At 34.6% G+C, this 17727-nt stretch overlaps 1 protein-coding gene across 3 annotated transcripts; it reads left to right on the plus strand.

Moving 5' to 3' along the window:
* Window positions 1–4182: 4182 nt before the first annotated feature.
* LOC145611711 (uncharacterized) lies at window positions 4183–13878 on the plus strand. 3 transcript variants are annotated; one of them, XM_081667063.1, is made up of 11 exons: window positions 4183–4323; window positions 6040–7515; window positions 8143–8250; window positions 8702–10747; window positions 10843–10912; window positions 10997–11072; window positions 11712–11933; window positions 12039–12150; window positions 12436–12498; window positions 12608–12746; window positions 13307–13878. In XM_081667063.1, the coding sequence occupies exons 2-3, from the start codon at window positions 6068–6070 to the stop codon at window positions 8204–8206; spliced, it is 1512 nt and encodes a 503-aa protein (XP_081523189.1). In that variant the 5' UTR covers window positions 4183–4323; window positions 6040–6067; the 3' UTR covers window positions 8207–8250; window positions 8702–10747; window positions 10843–10912; window positions 10997–11072; window positions 11712–11933; window positions 12039–12150; window positions 12436–12498; window positions 12608–12746; window positions 13307–13878. The 3 variants fall into 3 exon arrangements, with proteins under 3 accessions (XP_081523189.1, XP_081523188.1, XP_081523187.1); XM_081667062.1 differs by having other exon boundaries at window positions 10843–11072; window positions 12436–12517; XM_081667061.1 differs by having other exon boundaries at window positions 10843–11072.
* The last annotated feature ends 3849 nt before the right edge of the window (window positions 13879–17727 follow it).

A 17727-nucleotide genomic window follows, 5' to 3' on the forward strand; every position in this document is an offset into this window, starting at 1 on the left:
CTCAAATTAATTAATCAATTAATTAAGCAAAGTCCTTTAGTCATTGGTTAGTTTATTTAAGTGTATTTATGATCACAAGTCAAACCAAACGGGTAGTTTAGTCACATAATAAGCATATATGCACAAGTAAGAGATGCACAAGTAGTCAAGTAGTCACAATATGGTGCAATGAGTTTGCAACCTAACCATGGCTCTAGTTCTCTAAAGTTCAAGAATATGTGTTAGTCAAAGAGGGTCCATGGTTATGAGTTCAGATGAATCGTGCGTAAGCCTTACCTTTGGAAGGGTTGGCTCGTATGGATGGGACCCCGTAAGTTAAACTTGCTTCCACGGTTTGGTAGATTCACAAACTCGGATGTATCCGTCGTTGCTAGGAGCATTCGATTGGGTAGATGGAGCGTGAACCCCCAGAGGGTTATGGCCCTATGTAGAACACATATGGGTTCAGAAAAGAGAGAAAAACTCAATCAGGAAATAGAATCGAGCCAACAGTGCTAAAACTAGTCAAAACAAGAAGGCAGAGTTCTGGCTCGGTATTGGAAGAACTTGGCGCGAGACAACAGAGACTGGCGCCAGGAGATGACCCTGTCGCCAGGCGACAGAGCCATCGCAAGGAGCTGGCTCTGTTTTCTCGGCGCTAGTTCCTGCATGCCTCAGCAGCTTTCTGTGTTCTTAGAATTTTCCAGTTTTCGCAGTATTATTTCGATTCTAGTTGTGAAAGATATTTCTCAAATTTCCTACGTGTAAAAATCCTATGTTTTTGACTCATTTTGGATGGTCTTTCCAATGAGGACTTTTTTTTTTTTTTTTTTTATGCATATGACAATAATGTTAATAAAAAATACGCACATGAAATTCTTAGAACTTTTTGAGTCTCATCCGCTCATTCTAAATCATTACCAAAATAAATTTTAGAAATTATAATAGAAATCCTCCCTAGTGGAGTTGCTAAAAAACTGTAGGGAATATTTCAAGCATTACCCCAAACTTGAACTCCACTGTGATCATACACTTAAGTATGGTGGCGTCTAAAGGAAAGGAAACAAGAGCAAAAGAGTCACCAACAAGTTTTAGGAACTTGTAAACCGTTCACAGGGTAAAGGTTACACCCCTTAACGATCCATGAGATCGTTAACTCCAATAGGTCTGGAACCAAGACTGGATGTTCGGGGATGAGGATACGAATTCAATCTATTATAGAAAGAACCCGCCCTATAAAATAGGCCTCTACTTTATTCTACTCGTATTCATGTGCACTTTATTTCTAACTAACATGCAATCATTATATTAATCCTAAACCTGTTTAATATATGTTGGTTGAATATTAATGTACAAATAAATCTATTATTGGCGATCACTTGAATTAAAATCATATTAGCCTAAACCAAATGATTGATTATCTTATTAGGCGTGATTACAAGTACAAATTCCCTTTAAACCTGTATAAAAGGCGTGATCAAGCAATAACAATAAATATATATCAAACAACATAATTATAATCATAATTACAATCATCATATCAACAATAAAGCTTAATGATAATAGCAAGATCATAGGCATGATACTAACAAGATTAATAACAAATCCTAGCATGTCATTAAACATTAAAGATCAAAGCTTCAACCTAACATGATACTAATATGATATATATTAATATAATATTAAAAAGCATAGGAAGAAGCACCCTAAACATGATACTAGAAAGCAATAAAAGCATCCTAACATGATACTAGCAATTAATAAAATCTAAGCATGCTTTCTACTCCCTCCGTTCCCTAATGTTTTTTACGTTTGGAATTATGCGCGGTAATTAAGAAATTGTGTAAAGTTGAGGTATATTGGAATATTTCAATAATTGAAAGTACAAATTTATTGAAAAATACAATATTGAGCATGTGGGGTGGAGAAATTAGAGGAGAGAGGAGAGAGAAAGTAATAATTAGTGTTGAAAAACTATTAAAATAGTGCAAAAAGTACAATAGCACATGGAAAAGTAAGGACTTTTGAAAACAAGGGTAATTTAGTCCAAAATTTATGACCAAAATAGGAAAGATACTAAATGTAAAGAATAAAAAGGAACACCCTAAATGGAAACATAAAAAACATTTAGGAACGGAGGGAGTACAAGAATAGAGCAATAAGATTATATACTTTGATGTATCGTACCTCTTTCTAATAACAAAATGCATGCGTTAGTAAATTTAAATAAAATAATAAATCAAATAATTAAATCAAATAATTGAAAGAAAGAGTTAAAAAGTTTAGACTGAATTTGGGACCAAACCCTCAGAAATGATCAACCTTTCATGTCTCGGGCGAAAGCTACTTCGAACTTGGCTAGGTGACTAAAGATATATGCATTTCTTATGTGATTATACTTATTGACATATAACAATAAGATTACTAAGATTAATGTGACATTGACTATAACAATAAGATATTGACTTTTCAAAACATGTCACATAAGATATTGACTTAATGTGCACAACATTGACTAAGGAATATAAGATATTGACTAAATGTGACATTTAAGTCAACATTGACTAAGGGAGATTTATCAGGTTTTTAAATCTGATATTTAAGATAAGATATTTAAGTCAACATTGACTAAGGGATATTTAAACTTAAGACAAGATAAGATATTTAAACTTAAGTCAACAATTTGGCTTAAGTCAACATTGACATTTAAGTCAACAAGTAAGGAAAATAAGATATATTGACTAAGGAATATAAGATATTGACTAAATGTTATGCACAAGTAAGGAATATAAGATACTCCATATGCACAAGTAAGGAATATAAGATACTCCATATGCACAAGTAAGGAATATAAGATATTGACTTAATGTGACATTGACTAAAATTAATGTGACATTGACTAAATGTTATATGTCACGTTGAAAAGACATTGACTATAACAATAAGATTGTTATATGTCGCATTGACTAAAGATATATGTCACAAGTTAATTATGTGACATGTTTTGAAAAGGCTAGTTTAGAAAGACTAGAGAGAGAAAGAATAAGCTATATTGCTTAAGAGAGAGAAGAGAAGAATTAGAGAATTCTGGGTTAGAATTGGTGATTGAAAACGGAGGTCCAAGGACCCTATTTATAGGAAAATAGTCCGGAAAACCGACTGAAAAGAGTTCGAGTTTCAAAAGGAGTAAAACACGTCCTGTTGCCTTGGCGCCAGGAGACGCATTTGCAGCGCCAGGCGTTGCGCCACGCGGAATCCACAAAAATCTGTACAAAGGCCAAAATCGTATTTTCATACAAAACACTTATTTTATTCCAATTAAAACTCGTAATTATCAATCCTAATCCTATTAGGATAAAAAAGAACCTTCTAGATGATTCTAGAAGACTATAATCAATCCTACTAGCTTTAGGAATAATAATAGGTCCTACTCTAGATTATTAGGCTGTATGTAAGAATCAATCCGGACCCAGTTTAGTATTTTGGCCATAACTTCCTCATTATTCATCGGAATTGGGCTTATAATATATCGTTGGAAAGCTGTTTTCGAATCCTATCCAACCACACTATTATTGGACCTTTATCATGGACCAAACTAAACTGGACTGGCTATTTTCATAAAGTAGAGTAGGTTTTCGAAAACAGAAAGAAAGATTTTAATAAAAACTAACCTCAACACTAGACTTTTCACACTTTCACTTCATTCGATTATCATTCGACGCGAAAGGTATTCATCACTGAGTGTGGTTTTTGGGGAGACACATTTGGGTGTCTACAATATGACATACAAAATTAAGAACAAATGGACAAACTTTATTATAAACCTTTTATTGTTGTGTAAGGTTTATAATAATTTTGTCGATTTTGTATTCAAATTTTACGTATTATTTTTACATAAATAATGATTGATGTATATTTCTGCAAAAAAAAAGTCGTTACATATTATTGTTATTTAAGATTAAGATAACAATTTATTAAGTTTAAGTAATAATCTAAGCTAGTATATATATTAATCTGAGATTAATTAAGAAAGTAAAGGTGAATCAAATGTCAGTTTGCAAATTTTGAATGGTGAAATTGAAGGAATGTGTTGTTTCAGAAGGATAATTAACTTAATGAGTAAATTAAAGATTGAAGAAGTTTTTTTTTAAAAAAAAATTAAATAAAAAAGGAAAATTAAAAAAAAAAAATGATGTGGCACTACATGTCTTTAAGCTTATAAAAAAGTTTCACTTTTACGCTACACCCCTGTCCCTCTTTTCTCGCCTGCATTGAAACATACTCTGAGTTCTCCATTGAAGCGGTTTTTTAAGCTTTCTCCCCTCCATTGAAGCAGCTTCTGAGGTAAGAGTATTTTTTAAATAATCGTATATCAATTTCGCAACCTAGGGTTTGGTTTCGCATTATGTTAATTTGATTGTCCGTATAGTCAATTTAGGGTTCTTCACTTCTTCTAACGTTGATTATTGAACTATTGGCTTTACTTGATCCATGAGCGATTATATAGCTAGAATTTTGCTATGTGCACTTGTGTTATTATTGAAAAGAAATTTATGTGATTTTTCGAACCTAATATGAATTTTGAGTCAAATTGCATTAGTCCTTATAAGTTATAAACCTTTAATGATAGAATATGGACATTTTTCCCTCGCCCAGGCTCAGGGACGGGATGCATAAGAGTGGTAAAATCGTGCTTCTACTAATTTTATTACCCGGAACCTGAAGATCATATCCGATTCCGGGTAATAAAATTGGAACCTTTTGCAACAGGCTCTAGTTCCGGGTAGTAAAATTTTGGACCCGAAACCTATAGGGTACACGAAATCGGAACCTATCATTTAAGCCCAAATATAAAGCCCTATATCAAAATTGTATAAAAGCCTCACCTACCTCTCTCCCTCCTATTATTCATTTTTCATCTCACTATTTAAGGTTTAATTTTGGTTTCAAAAAAATTAAAGGTTTAATTAATGGTATAAATACAAGTATTTTTAATATTGTATTAAATATTATAGACAATTAGTGTTGGTTTGTTATATTTGCAGTATTGTAAAGTTGTAAGCTTTTATTGTAACATCTATTTTTTTTAGGAAAATTTGTAACAATTTATCAGTAACTAGTAAGCTTACTTTTCAGGAATCGGAACTGGGAACCGGAACTTGTCGGTTTTGGTTTTCAATTTTTAAGAACTTGTTGAAACAAGTTTAGGTTCAGGTTCCTAAATATTTTTTGGAACCGGTTGCAACAGGTTCTGGTTCCAGTCACCCCTACTTCTAACATGTATTTGAGCTACTGCTCTTGCATGATTGCTTATCATTAGTGCCATGTGTCAACGATGTATGCAAAACCCTATATTTTTTGGAACCGGTTGCAACATGTTCTGGTTCCGGTCACCCCTACTTGTAACATGTATTTGAGCTACTCTACTGCTCTTGCATGATTGCTTATGATTAGTGCCATGTGTCAACGATGTATGCAAACACCCCGTCATCAAATATAGTAATAGATTGGAAACCTGTGGACATGTGGTTGATAATTGATTATGTTTCTCCAATGGTGAGACTCAAGTTTGAGTATTGAAATACAAAATGTGTTATTTTTTACCTCCAATGGTGATACCATACCCAATTCTCAATTTAACAACTCATGTGAAGTCTAATTTCTCAATGGCGAGACTCTTTTAAATATACAAATGTCAATTTTAATTTATGACCCATCAATTATTAAAAGATTAAAAAATAATAAAAACAAAGGTAAAACTTAAATAAATTACAAAATATATTAGAATATAGACAAGGGCCCACACTTTTTGTCAAATGAGACTCAAAGTTGAGTATCTAAACTTAACGACTTTTTTTTGGAGTTGCTAAGTTTAAATACCAACTTATTGGTATACATTGCAAAAAATAATCTCTTTCTCCTAAAAATACTCACTTGAGTTTCACCATTGGAGATGGTGTTATGCATTATAATTGAAGTATTAAACAAATTCAGTGTTTATATTTTTTTGTTCAATAATAATTATACAAATGTAGTGACGTTCGTATTTCATCCCTCCAGTTTCAAAATCGTGGGTCCGCCATCGACTATGATTTGTGAAATTAAACAACAACAACATGAGAATTGCCCATCTTTGGTCGGTGATAATAATAATGATATAGATAACAATAAATTATTTGGGGGATCAAGAAGAAAAAGAGAAAATTGGTTGGTGAAACATGGGTTGCAATTGCCCGAACTGCCAAGTGAAATTTGGGTTGAGATAATGGGGAAATTGCCAATTAAGCCTCTTTATGGTTGCAAATGTGTCTCCAAGGCATGGCACTCCCATGTGTCTCACGTTTTGACTACCCAAAAAGGAATAGACCTTCCTCCTCATGGTCTTTTGTTCATGATTTCGCATTACACATCTATTGATGATGACGATTTTCATGACCGTAACCGTACGTTTTACTTGGCTTTTTTGTCCCTTGTCGGTGACTACAAGTTAACTAAATGGTCCCTTACCGATTTTGAAACTGAAAGTGCTATCGTGACTATCGGTGACCACGAGAATACCCACAATGATCATGGTAGTGGTAGTGGGTTGTTGTTGGGGAACTTAACTTTAGAATTCGGCACCTTGATAAGCGTGATCTTGAAATACGGAGACGGATGCTATTGGAATGTGCACAGGGGCTTATTCCTTGGCGTCCTTGATCCTCATACTTATGTAGTATACAACCCTGCCACCAAAGAGTCCTTTTACCTCTCTAGGCCTGCTTCTGAAGCTTCCTTCAAGAAAGGCTCTCCGCTAGTATTCATCATCAATCTTACGGATTGTCCTCTCTCAACGGAATGTAATTTTAGGGTTCTCCGGTTTTTTAGGGTTTGTTCTGAGACAAAAGGGATGGTATTTGTTGAGGTTTATTCTTCTAACAAGCGTGAATGGTGTGTGTCCAAGTTCCGCCTCAAAAAGGCGGTCATTTTAGAAAAATGGGACGTGTCTAGTGGCGTGTTTGTTAACAACACTTTATTTTTCTTGACGAACAAGAGGCATGCTGTGGGAGTGCAATTCCATTCAAGCGGGCAAGTAAGCAGGCTTTACTCTTTACGTCTGCCAAGGCGTATTACAAGGGGCTTTTGTGAATCGAACCTGTGTGGATCTCAGGGATGTCTCTATATTTCCTACAATAAGTCTCCTAATCTATGCATTTGGAAACACACAGGAAGTTCAACACGCTCTGATGCTTGGATCCCACAACTTATGTTCAAGAAATCGGGTATATCTTTATTCCCGCCAAATGTTGGCACTTTTATACGGCAATGTGTGGCTGATGATGTAGATACACTTCCAATAATCATGCATCCTGAGGCACCTGTTGTTTTCTTTTCTGTGCATCGGTCTATTTTTGCAATCCATCTATTGAATGATACAGTTGAGAAGATTGTTGAGCTGAATGAGGGAGAAGTGCCTTTGTTGGGAACTCACTTCATGTATGCACCATGCTTTGCCTCGTTCAATTGTCTTAAGCCAGCAAATCAAGATCATTGCAAGTAATGTAGGAGATTCTATTTGCTCTAAACTTAATTGCCATTCACCCTTCCTTAAATTTGTTGCTGCTGAATAAATATATTTAAGTTTTCTGTTTTGCAATTACGTTGTGTAATTACAAATCAAAATTGTCAATGTAGTGATATACTTTGATTTATAAAGTTTGATCTTATTGGTTCGGTTTTCCTTTCAATCTTTATTCTAGGTTGCTTGTTGTTTGAGTGAAAGTATGTTATGATTTGGATTAGATCATAGAAACCACCCTTTTCAGTAGTCTGCGAAGTATTTAGTAAATAATTTTATGAACATAGAGTAATTCAAACAAACTTTGTGCAGTAGCCTAATCCCTCAGTCTGATAGGAACAAGTTTGAGGCTGATATAGAGCAGACTCAAGTTCTCCAGGCTGCATTCTGTCATGAAATATCATTTTGCTTTATATCTGGAGATAAGCATTATATACTGCAAGACTGGTTATTTTTTGCTTGATTAGATAGGTGTATGTATGACAGATGAGACTGTTCATAAAATTTACAGCAAAATGTAGACGACTGCAAAATCAACTCAGAATTGAAATTGCAAAACCTGATAAATGGAGACAAAGCTTACTCAAAGTCTTCCATATATACAGGCGCAGGTTCATTACTGGGATGTTTTCGAACCCTGGTTCTGATGCTGCTAAAAGTAAAGGCTGAGTCTTTTCTGTGGTTGCATGAGAGATATTGGCTCCTATGCCATGGTAAGTGGGTTTTATCTTTTAAAGAAGCAAGTCCCTTCATACTATGTAAGTATCTTATTTTCTACCTGATTGTATAATGTGTGGCTTTGTGTATGCTGCCTTCTATATTACCTTTTTAGTCGTTCTGAGATCAATGTGTTTGCGCAATTAGTAGACAATACACAATTGTGTATGATGCACTTCATAGTTCATACACAAAGCTAAAAAAATATAAGTCTTTTTACTATAAAATATGGCTTAGAATAATTTTTTTTCTTAATTATAGAAAGAACATTGTGGGACAACACTTTTCATAGAATGAACCTTGCATAATTAATGATCATTTTGTTTTGCGCTTTTAATTTTGAATAGAAAGTATATTTATGATCTTTTAGGCCGTTGTTCATATATATTTTGTTGTTGTTCATTGTTGACTTGTTGTGTACCATGAATATCTTACACACTTATGTAGGATCCTTTTTGCCGTGTTTGAAGTTGGAAGTGATACAAACAAGGAAGAGGGGACTGCTGGTTTGCTGGAAGGTGGAGGCATGCAAACCTGTTGGTAGAAATGAATTTTTTCATGCATCATATCTCAAGGTTTGAAGTCTGGCTTTCTATTCGGTTGATGATTCATAGAATTCCTAATTTATATTTACCAAAAAAAAAAGAATTTCCTAATTTACACCACTAAGACTTCCTAAGGCTGAGTTGCTTGCTAGAAATTATATAATTTACTATCAGGCTAATCTATAAGTATTCAGTAACTCTTAGAATACATAGCTTGATCAGTAGATCTTAAGGACAGTGCTTGATCATTTGAACATGTGGTGCATCAGTGGCATAGTTGATGGTCTCAAGACTTAGAGTGGATAATTTAGAGATGCTATCTGTAATTAAGATGGTTTTGGGTGCAGATTCTCTGGATACTGACCATATGTCAGTCGGGTATGAAACTGATATTAGTTATACAATCGATAAGTATTACAAGTGCTGTAAGCCTGCACCAGGGTTGCATATACCCACCCTATCAAGATTGCTGTGGGTTGCATACACAAATCTGTTTTCGTTTAGTTGTTGATTTTCTTCAAACATGTAAAAAGATGAATGAGAATTGCTCAGATGCTTGCTACTATATTTTTGGTTTTTTTTAAGTTTTTTGTGGGAAAGTATCAACTATCAAGGTATTAGGGCAATTTGTGGGAAAGTACCTTGCTAATATTTCTTTGTGGGGAAGTACCAGAATATTTTTATGTTTTGTTATATGGTACCAGATTAGTAAGTTCCGACGAAAAAGTTCACAATCATGCTTAAAGGGAACTTAAATAGCAAGCAAATCAATCATTTGTCATAACACCCATTAAAAAAAGCTAAGTTTCAGTATTGTCAGAGCTTAAAAGGCAGCTATGACGGGCTCAAATAATTTTCAGAAAATAATAAATAAATATCTCACACTTTTGCAATATAATTCTGAATTTTGACATTATAACCCCTTAGTTTTCAATTCTCGAGATTCTATAACAGTTAAAAATGTTTTATGATTAAAATCTAAGAGCTTTAGAATCCATAGCAATAAAATTACTAAAGTAAAGATGAGATTTCCATTCAAGCCTCGTAGAGAAAACATAGGCCTAATGAAAAAGTCTTAAGCAGGGGATACTTTGGCTAAGGATAATTAAAATAATCATCACTTCTGCCACAAATTATGCCACGGAATTCTAATTTCGTGAAACTGCCATGGGAAAAGAGTTTCCACCACAACCAAACAGACCACAAAACTTTATGCAACGAGCAAAATAATTTGGGGGCAAATCATGCTGTCATGAATTATGCCTCGGGTAAACATCATTTTGACAAACAAATTACTATGGGAAGTATTCCAATTTGTAGTAGTTTATAATTATTGTATGCATCTAAAAGGGAATCTACAACCTTTGAAAGTGAGAAGTTGCAAAGGATTAGCAAAATGAACACTGATCCCCCAAAGGAATAGTGACTTGACTTTTATGCCATAGCCTTTTTTTTTTCTTCTTCGAAATTGCCCTTCTGACTCTCTCTTTTTCTCCCTTTTTTGCTCGCCATTACCTTTCTCTTTCCTTTGAAACGAACTTTCTCACTCCATCTTCTCTTTATCTCATTTTCCTCCATTATTGAAGCAGCTTGAGAGGTAATTTGTTTTTCAATCACCATTTTGAATGTGTGTTAATTATGTTAATAATGTGAGAGTAATTAGGTTTAGAATTGGGTTATTTTTGTCTTGCATGCGTACACTCCACTCTTTGTCTTCGGTTTTGTGTGCTTTGGTTTTCGGTTGAGGAATATGAAGAAATTGAAGATGAAGTCGAGGAAGAAGTAACGGATGATGAAGATGATGCAATAATGGCAGAAAAAGGTTCGAATTTGGGTAAAGAGGATGCGAATTTGGCGGAACAAGAACAATTCAACCTCGGACGAGTTGACTGATGGATGACTTGGTCATTGACTTCTCAGGACTGGATTCATGGCCTTCACTCTTAATGTCTAAGCTCCATCTTTCACCTTTCTTTGTAATATTTTATTTGTTTTTTTGATTTGAAATTATGGTTTTTGATTTGGAATCACGGGTTGTTGTAGGGTGAGGCGTGTATGAATGCCCAAGCAATCAAGAAATTTGTGGAGGAGAATCGGAAATCGGTGGCTAAATGTGTGAATTTAGCCATTCAATGTTCGATTATTCACGTCCTTTCAAATGTGAGATGCATTGATTTGGAATTACGGGTTTTTGTAGTGTGAGACGTGTATTAGTGTTCGTATTTAGTGAATCATTGTTCGATTACTACATGCATCAATGTGAGATGCTATCGGTAAGTATGTCTCCTCAATTTCAAAATTGGGTTTTTCTCTGGGTTCCAAAATAATAATATTTTAATTTGGTTTGTGTGCGATGAATTGGGTTATTTTTGTCTTGCATGCGTTTTTTGATTTAAAATTGAGTTTAAGAATGATTTAAGTATTGAACTTTTGGTGATTGCTGATTTGTAGTGGTTATATTTGGTTTTAGTGGTGATGGTTGCAAATAGCAGGTCTTGGTTGTATATTACTATATTGTATGATATCTGAAGTGAATTATCTTTTAGGTATTTTACAGATTAGTTTTTTTTCCATTTTAGGCCATACCCACACACAACATTTCGGTTCACAAATTAAGAGCTTTATGGGGGTTTTTCTGGGGTTTAAGGCTCTACCTGAATCATGAAGATTAAGAGAAATGTGGGTACATTCAGAATTTCTAAAATTATGAGACATAAGGGTTTCTTCGCTTTTTCTTTTATATGCACATAAATTAGTACTGTAATTGGTAAAAAAAAAAAAGTACGTAGTAGTTGATTGAATTATTAAGAAATACAAAGTACGTAGTAGTTGATTGATGAATTGATGATTTCAGTATTGTAGTTTCTGACCAGGAAATTGGGGTTAATTGTTGCTTTGTTGTGTTTGATCAGGACTGAGAATAAGGCTTTGGCTGTACAAGGTGTGTCTGAAAAGGTTGTGGGTGTTTTGGGAGGTGGGCAGCTTGGTTGCATGTTATGCCAAGCTGCATCAGAAATGGCTATCAAAGTAGCTATTTTGGACCTTTCTGAGAACTGCCCTGCTTCTCCTTTTTCACATTATCATATGGTTGGGAGCTTTGATGACAGTACCACAGTTGAGGAATTTGTAAAGAGGTTGGAATTTCATTAAATAGAGTCCTTCCCTCACCTTCCATCTCTTTCTTCTCAAGTTAATTTATTTATTTGGCGATATTGACCAAGTATCCTTTTGGTGGCTAGATGTGGAGTTTTGACAGTGGAGATTGAGCATGTTGATGTTGCCACACTTGATAAGCTTGAACAACAAGGAGTTGAGTGCCAACTTAAAGCCTCTACCATTAGGATAATCCAGGTTTAGAGTTTATGCTCACAGTATCTTTATTATAAATTTATATTGTACAAATATTTGATGATCTTAGTTTTTTTATTCATGAATTTGGCAATTACTTTTGTTATACAAGATATTTACTTTTTTTTTTTTTTTTTTCCCCTTTTAATATAATGCTCACATCTACTGTATGTGATTTGCGGCTTTTTGATATGTTTGTGGGGGACATGTGAAAGTACAATCAAGGGAAGACTTCAACTACCAAATAACGAACTTTGTCTTTGTCTATCTATATTACTTTTTATGCAGGATAAATACCTTTAGAAGCTACATTCTTCTTGACATGGGATCCCTTTGCCTGAGTTTATGGAGGTGGGTAGTACCCTATGAGGTATTAGTCAATCACAAATTTTAGGAAGCATTTGTTGCTGCTTGTAATTCCTTCTTTAGGGATCCTACAGCTGAATTATGTCCAATGCAGATAGATAATGATGAAAGAGCAAGGAGTTCTGGAATGCTATTTGGTTATCCTCTTATGATTAAGAGTAAAAGGCTTGCCTATGATGGACGCGGTAATGCTGTTGCTAAGTGTGAAGAAGATCTCACTTCTGCAGTCAGTGGTATGATCTTCTCTATCGAACTCTATAAACTGACTATGAAGTGTTTTCATTGAAAGTTTTTGGCAGTAATTGATAAGAATTCATAACCTGCTGTTATCTTGTTTATTAGCTCTGCTATATTTGGTTGCTCTGTTGTATTTGTATTTGGCTGCCCTACTGCAGTATCAGGTCCTTTAGTGTTCAGAGTTCTGGTCTGACTTTTCGGGTTAATACTCTAAGGTAGCAACTGCAGCTCATTGCTTCAAGTGTAGCGATGACTATCATGACTTCAAATGCAGCAGGTTGCTTTTCTGTATCTTGTCGTTCAGGCAAAACAAAATGTGTGCTTCAGAAAAGTTTACAGATATATAGTAATAATATTGAGCTTGGTAGCTTATTGACTTCTTATTTCACATTTTCAGATTCATTCTTTATGTCGAGAATTTTCTTAGTAGGCCCGGAATTCTATATTCTTTGTCAATTATCTTCTTAGCGTGTGCTTGATATAGCTTGTTTTGAATCTTGTCAAACTATGTGAGTTAGTATGTTATAGCTTATGCCTTTTCTCTATTTTTCTGCAGCATGATACTGTCACTGGAGATATCATCTTTGTCCTGCATCAGAAAAAGCTACCTAAGTTTAAGCGAAAGGGCGTAAATGCTTTATTGTCTGAAATTTTGCAGATGCCTGCTCTTGGTCAGTACAATGGTTCTATGTATCAATCCTTCCAGATCAAGTCGAAGTTTTGACGACTTTGAAATTCCCACAAGCAAGCGAAAATGACTAATAGGGCTTGTGATATGCAAGAGAACAATCTATTGAAAAGTGTTGATGTGGAAAAGGATAGAAGTAATTCTGTTGCAAAAATCAAAGTTGTGGTATGCCTTTTTCATCCAACCCAAGTATTAAGATCTCGAATTCTGTTCACTATTTCCTCTGCTTGTTTAAAATATTTGTGTTGTTAGTTGTTACACATTCTCAGGCTAAGTTATCAATGAAATTAGTAGATCTATCCTCTTCTGGTGATCTATTACCAGTTCAACTTCCTCAATAGCTTGGGAGTTATGTTTTTTTAACATATTGGAAACTGTGAAGTACAATATGAGTGTGTGGAATGTTATGGGTTGATGTTTAGTGTATGTTGGAAAAAATCTGTTTCTTAATGTATTGGTTGAAAATCCCAGAAAGGCACTTTTTTAAATACGCAAAATTAAGAATGAGTGACAGTGTGAGAGGGTGGGGGGAGGGGAAGGGATAAGTAGAGGCCGGGTGGTAATTAAAATATAGCAATATCGTAAACGGAGAATGAAAAGCCAGAGAAGTAGAGAGTTTAGAGAAGAGAGAGAGAAATAGAGAGGAATAAAAAAAAAGAGAAGTTTAATTGATTGTTTTTAAAGTATAAGATGACTACAGGCAAGTAGGAAGATACTTTTTGAAGAGAGCGTAGAAAAGGGAGTGAGAAAGGGAGAAGGAAGTAGGAGTGCAAAATACTTTTAAGGGACATAAGTGAACATTTTATTACTTATAAAGTATAATACAACTATTAGCAGTAGAAATATACTTCCTTAAATTTGCATTGCCATTAAAAATAATTTTGAGGAGAGAGAAGAAAAATAGTGAGAAAGAGAAGGAAGGTGGGAGAAGCAGAGCACAACACTTTCAGGAGACGAATTTAATAGTAGTAGTAGCAGTAACAGCAGCAGTGGCACCAGCAGCAGTAGTAGCAGTGGTAGTAGTAACAGATGTCGTGTATGATTGAAGAACTAGGTTCGCCGGAAAATCGGAAAATTGCCCCTCCCTGCCGGTCCGGCACGGATTGAAATAGGAGCCAATTTTATGAATCCCACAAAATCATAAAAGAATAAAATAGTGATAAATGGACAAAGAGGAAAAGGAAGGGGGAAGGGAATTAGGAAGAGAATTTCTAAAACACAAGTGAAAGTAGGTAAATAAATACATTCTAATTGATGTATAACTTACACTGACATTTCAGTACTCTTAATCTTATAATGACAACAAGTTGCAAATTGGTTTAGTTTTGAATTCGAAGTCTTCATCAGAAAATACACCTAAATTAGCGAGGGAGCAGCCTTGGGGATCTAAAGACAAGAGATAGAAATGAGGCACACCCCATTGATATCTGTTATAAACAAATGTTGTTAATATCATGCCACTTTTGTGAAAAGTAATAATAAAATATTGGCACTGTGTTCTGGACTCCGTTTTCTAATTTTTAATAATAAGTGCTACAACGGTACCAAACTAACTTGGAAGTTCACGCCGTCTTCTAATTTTCTGAAATTGTGGTAGGAGGAGAGAGAAACCATTAAACGAAGACTTGTAGAGAGAGATCGGGAAACCATAAACGAATTGAGACCATGGCCTACATTCAACTTCCTCTTCATACCTCTGCTTCCCTCCATAGATTCATCCTAGAAACACAAATAATTCACTAATTGATCGATGCATTCCATAACTCACATCATAATCAAGATAAGGAATGCCTATCAATAAGATTGAAGCCACTACTTATTAAATTGCAATTCTACAGATGCGCCCACACAACAATTCAAAAGCAACAACAATTAACGAGCATTTGATAGGATTATTACATTAATAAAAGTACCTTCCGGGGGGGGGGGGGGGTTATGACCCTTGTTGCGATTCTGGGAAAGGGGTGACCCCGAATCTTGGTGGATGGTAAAATATCAAATATCAACCCTTGTGAAGTTGTGATTATAATGTGGCCAAATTGTTGAAGATTTTCCTCTTTAGTTTCTTTCAAGTTCATGATTAATACTTTGATGTTTTACCATCAAAAAAGTGTTTTGTGTGAAAAATTAAAAAATTTGTGATTGGTCAAAGGTTGAGTAATTTATTAGTTTTTGCGTAGTTGTATTATTTGAAAGAAAAAGAAAAATGCCAGGCACTTTAGAATTAACATCATTACAAAACCCTTATCAAAAGGATAGGGTAAGTTTATCTCCAGATCGCGCGAGACTCTTAATTTGAATTCTGTCACGTCAGCTTTTCACTAAGGTTAAATTATTTTTTTATTGTAAGATTCATACCAGACTTTATCCACTCTTAACACATTATCCCAAGACTCACTCTAGATTCACTATTTATACATCTTTTTTTTTTTTTTTTAATAAAAATCAACTTTTTTGAGCTGGTGAGTTGGCAGCTTTTTATTTGCCACCAACAAAAAAAAATCAGATTGCTTTTTGTAAATTTGTAGAGTCTTAAGATGAGTTTTAGAATGGACATTTTGTGAAAAACTACCTAATAAAGCACTTTTTTTGCGAGAAACTACCTAATAAAAAAAATGTTGTAAGAAACTACCTTATAAATGGATAAATGTTGTAGAAGACTACCCTTGGTCGAAAAATCACATTGACTTTTATTTTCCGGCGTTGATCAAGTCACGTGCCAATGCCAATTAAAAGTCACGAGATTGGCACGTGATGCGGTCAACGCCGTAATTTGAAAGTCAACGGTGACTTTCCGATCAATGGTAGTCTCTTACAACATTACCCTTTTATAAGGTAGTTTCTTACAACATTTTTGTTACTAGGTAGTTTCTCGCAAAAAAAAGTGTTTTATAAGGTAGTTTTTTACAAAATGTCCTTTTAGAATCCAAAATTGTCTTGCACCACTTTATCGCAAAAATTATATAGCCTTGTATGTGAGTTTTGAGTTAAGACTCCACTCAAGACTCACCGGAGCATCTGCGAAAAGTTCAAAACGACTACGTGTAAGTTTATCCCAAGACTGAGACTTATACTCCCGACTCTGCCACATCATATTTCCACTAACTTTTAATTACTTTTTTATAATTCAGACTCATACAAGACTTTTTCCAATTTCACGCATTATTCCAAGGTCCACTTCAGATTTCTCACTTTTGTACTCTCTGTTGTTTATATTTTTGCTCTCTTTCTTTTTTTTTTTTTTTTTTTCTTTTGCATTTTTTTTTAAATTTTGATAAGTGTGGGCAATCTCGATCATGCTCACTTGGCATTCATGTTTCTCAAGCACGATACCGAGTACTCGATAAGAAACGCAATCTTAGACGTGTTCGTATCAAAGATATTTTCATATCAAAGACATTAGAACACTTGCCCCTTTTGTACACTTTTATTTATTTATTTTTTTCTTTTGCTATTTTAATCTTTTGAATTACTCAAGCTTTTGTTCTTTTGAAAATTTACAACCATCCCATCCCAAGGTTAGGTAGATGTGGGTTGAAGAAAGAAAGGTCTATCGTAAGACGAGGCTCAAAGTGGTTTATCAAGAAAAGATTGTATATATGAAAGGGTGAAAGTGATATAATGGGCTACAAGAGGTGCCTCTAATCATAAGTACACCTTGTGCTTAGTTCGACATTTTATTTTATTTTATTTATTTATTTATTTATTATTTTTTTTTAGCAATGCAATGCAATGGTCATATGCAAGAAAAGAAATGCTCATTTTATTAAAAGGAAAAAGGAAAAACCTACAAAATAAATCTAAGGAAAACAAAAGGTGTCTATGCTAGACTTATTGGGGAAGGGATAAATAAAAGAAATAGAAAAGAGAGGTCACGAAATCTTGTTGTTGAAGCTCGCCTCGTGTCTTGTGTTTTATCATCACTCGATCTTCTTGCCAACTGGAGGTATAGAAAGCTTGTTATTGTCGATCAAATATTGGATGGCCTCCTTTAGCTTCCAACAGCTCTCACTAATATGACCCCTACCTTGATGGTACTTGCAATGTGCATCTAGATTCCAACTAGGTAATCTCTTTTCAGGTGCGGGATCTTGAATAGGTCCAATGGGAGTAATGAGTCCCTTAGTATGGAGTCGGTCGAAGGCAGCATCATAGCTCATCCCAATCCCAATGGGGGTGAAGTCTTTCCTTAGTTGCTTCTTGAATCCTTGATTATCTATGGCTAAGACTTCACTGAGATCAAAGGTACTAACATTGTTACTAGAGTGGGCGTTTTCGGAAGAAGAAGG

Source organism: Chenopodium album, chromosome 24 (genome assembly GCF_948465745.1).
Source record: "Chenopodium album chromosome 24, dcCheAlbu1.1, whole genome shotgun sequence".
Classification (NCBI taxonomy): Eukaryota; Viridiplantae; Streptophyta; class Magnoliopsida; order Caryophyllales; family Amaranthaceae; genus Chenopodium; species Chenopodium album.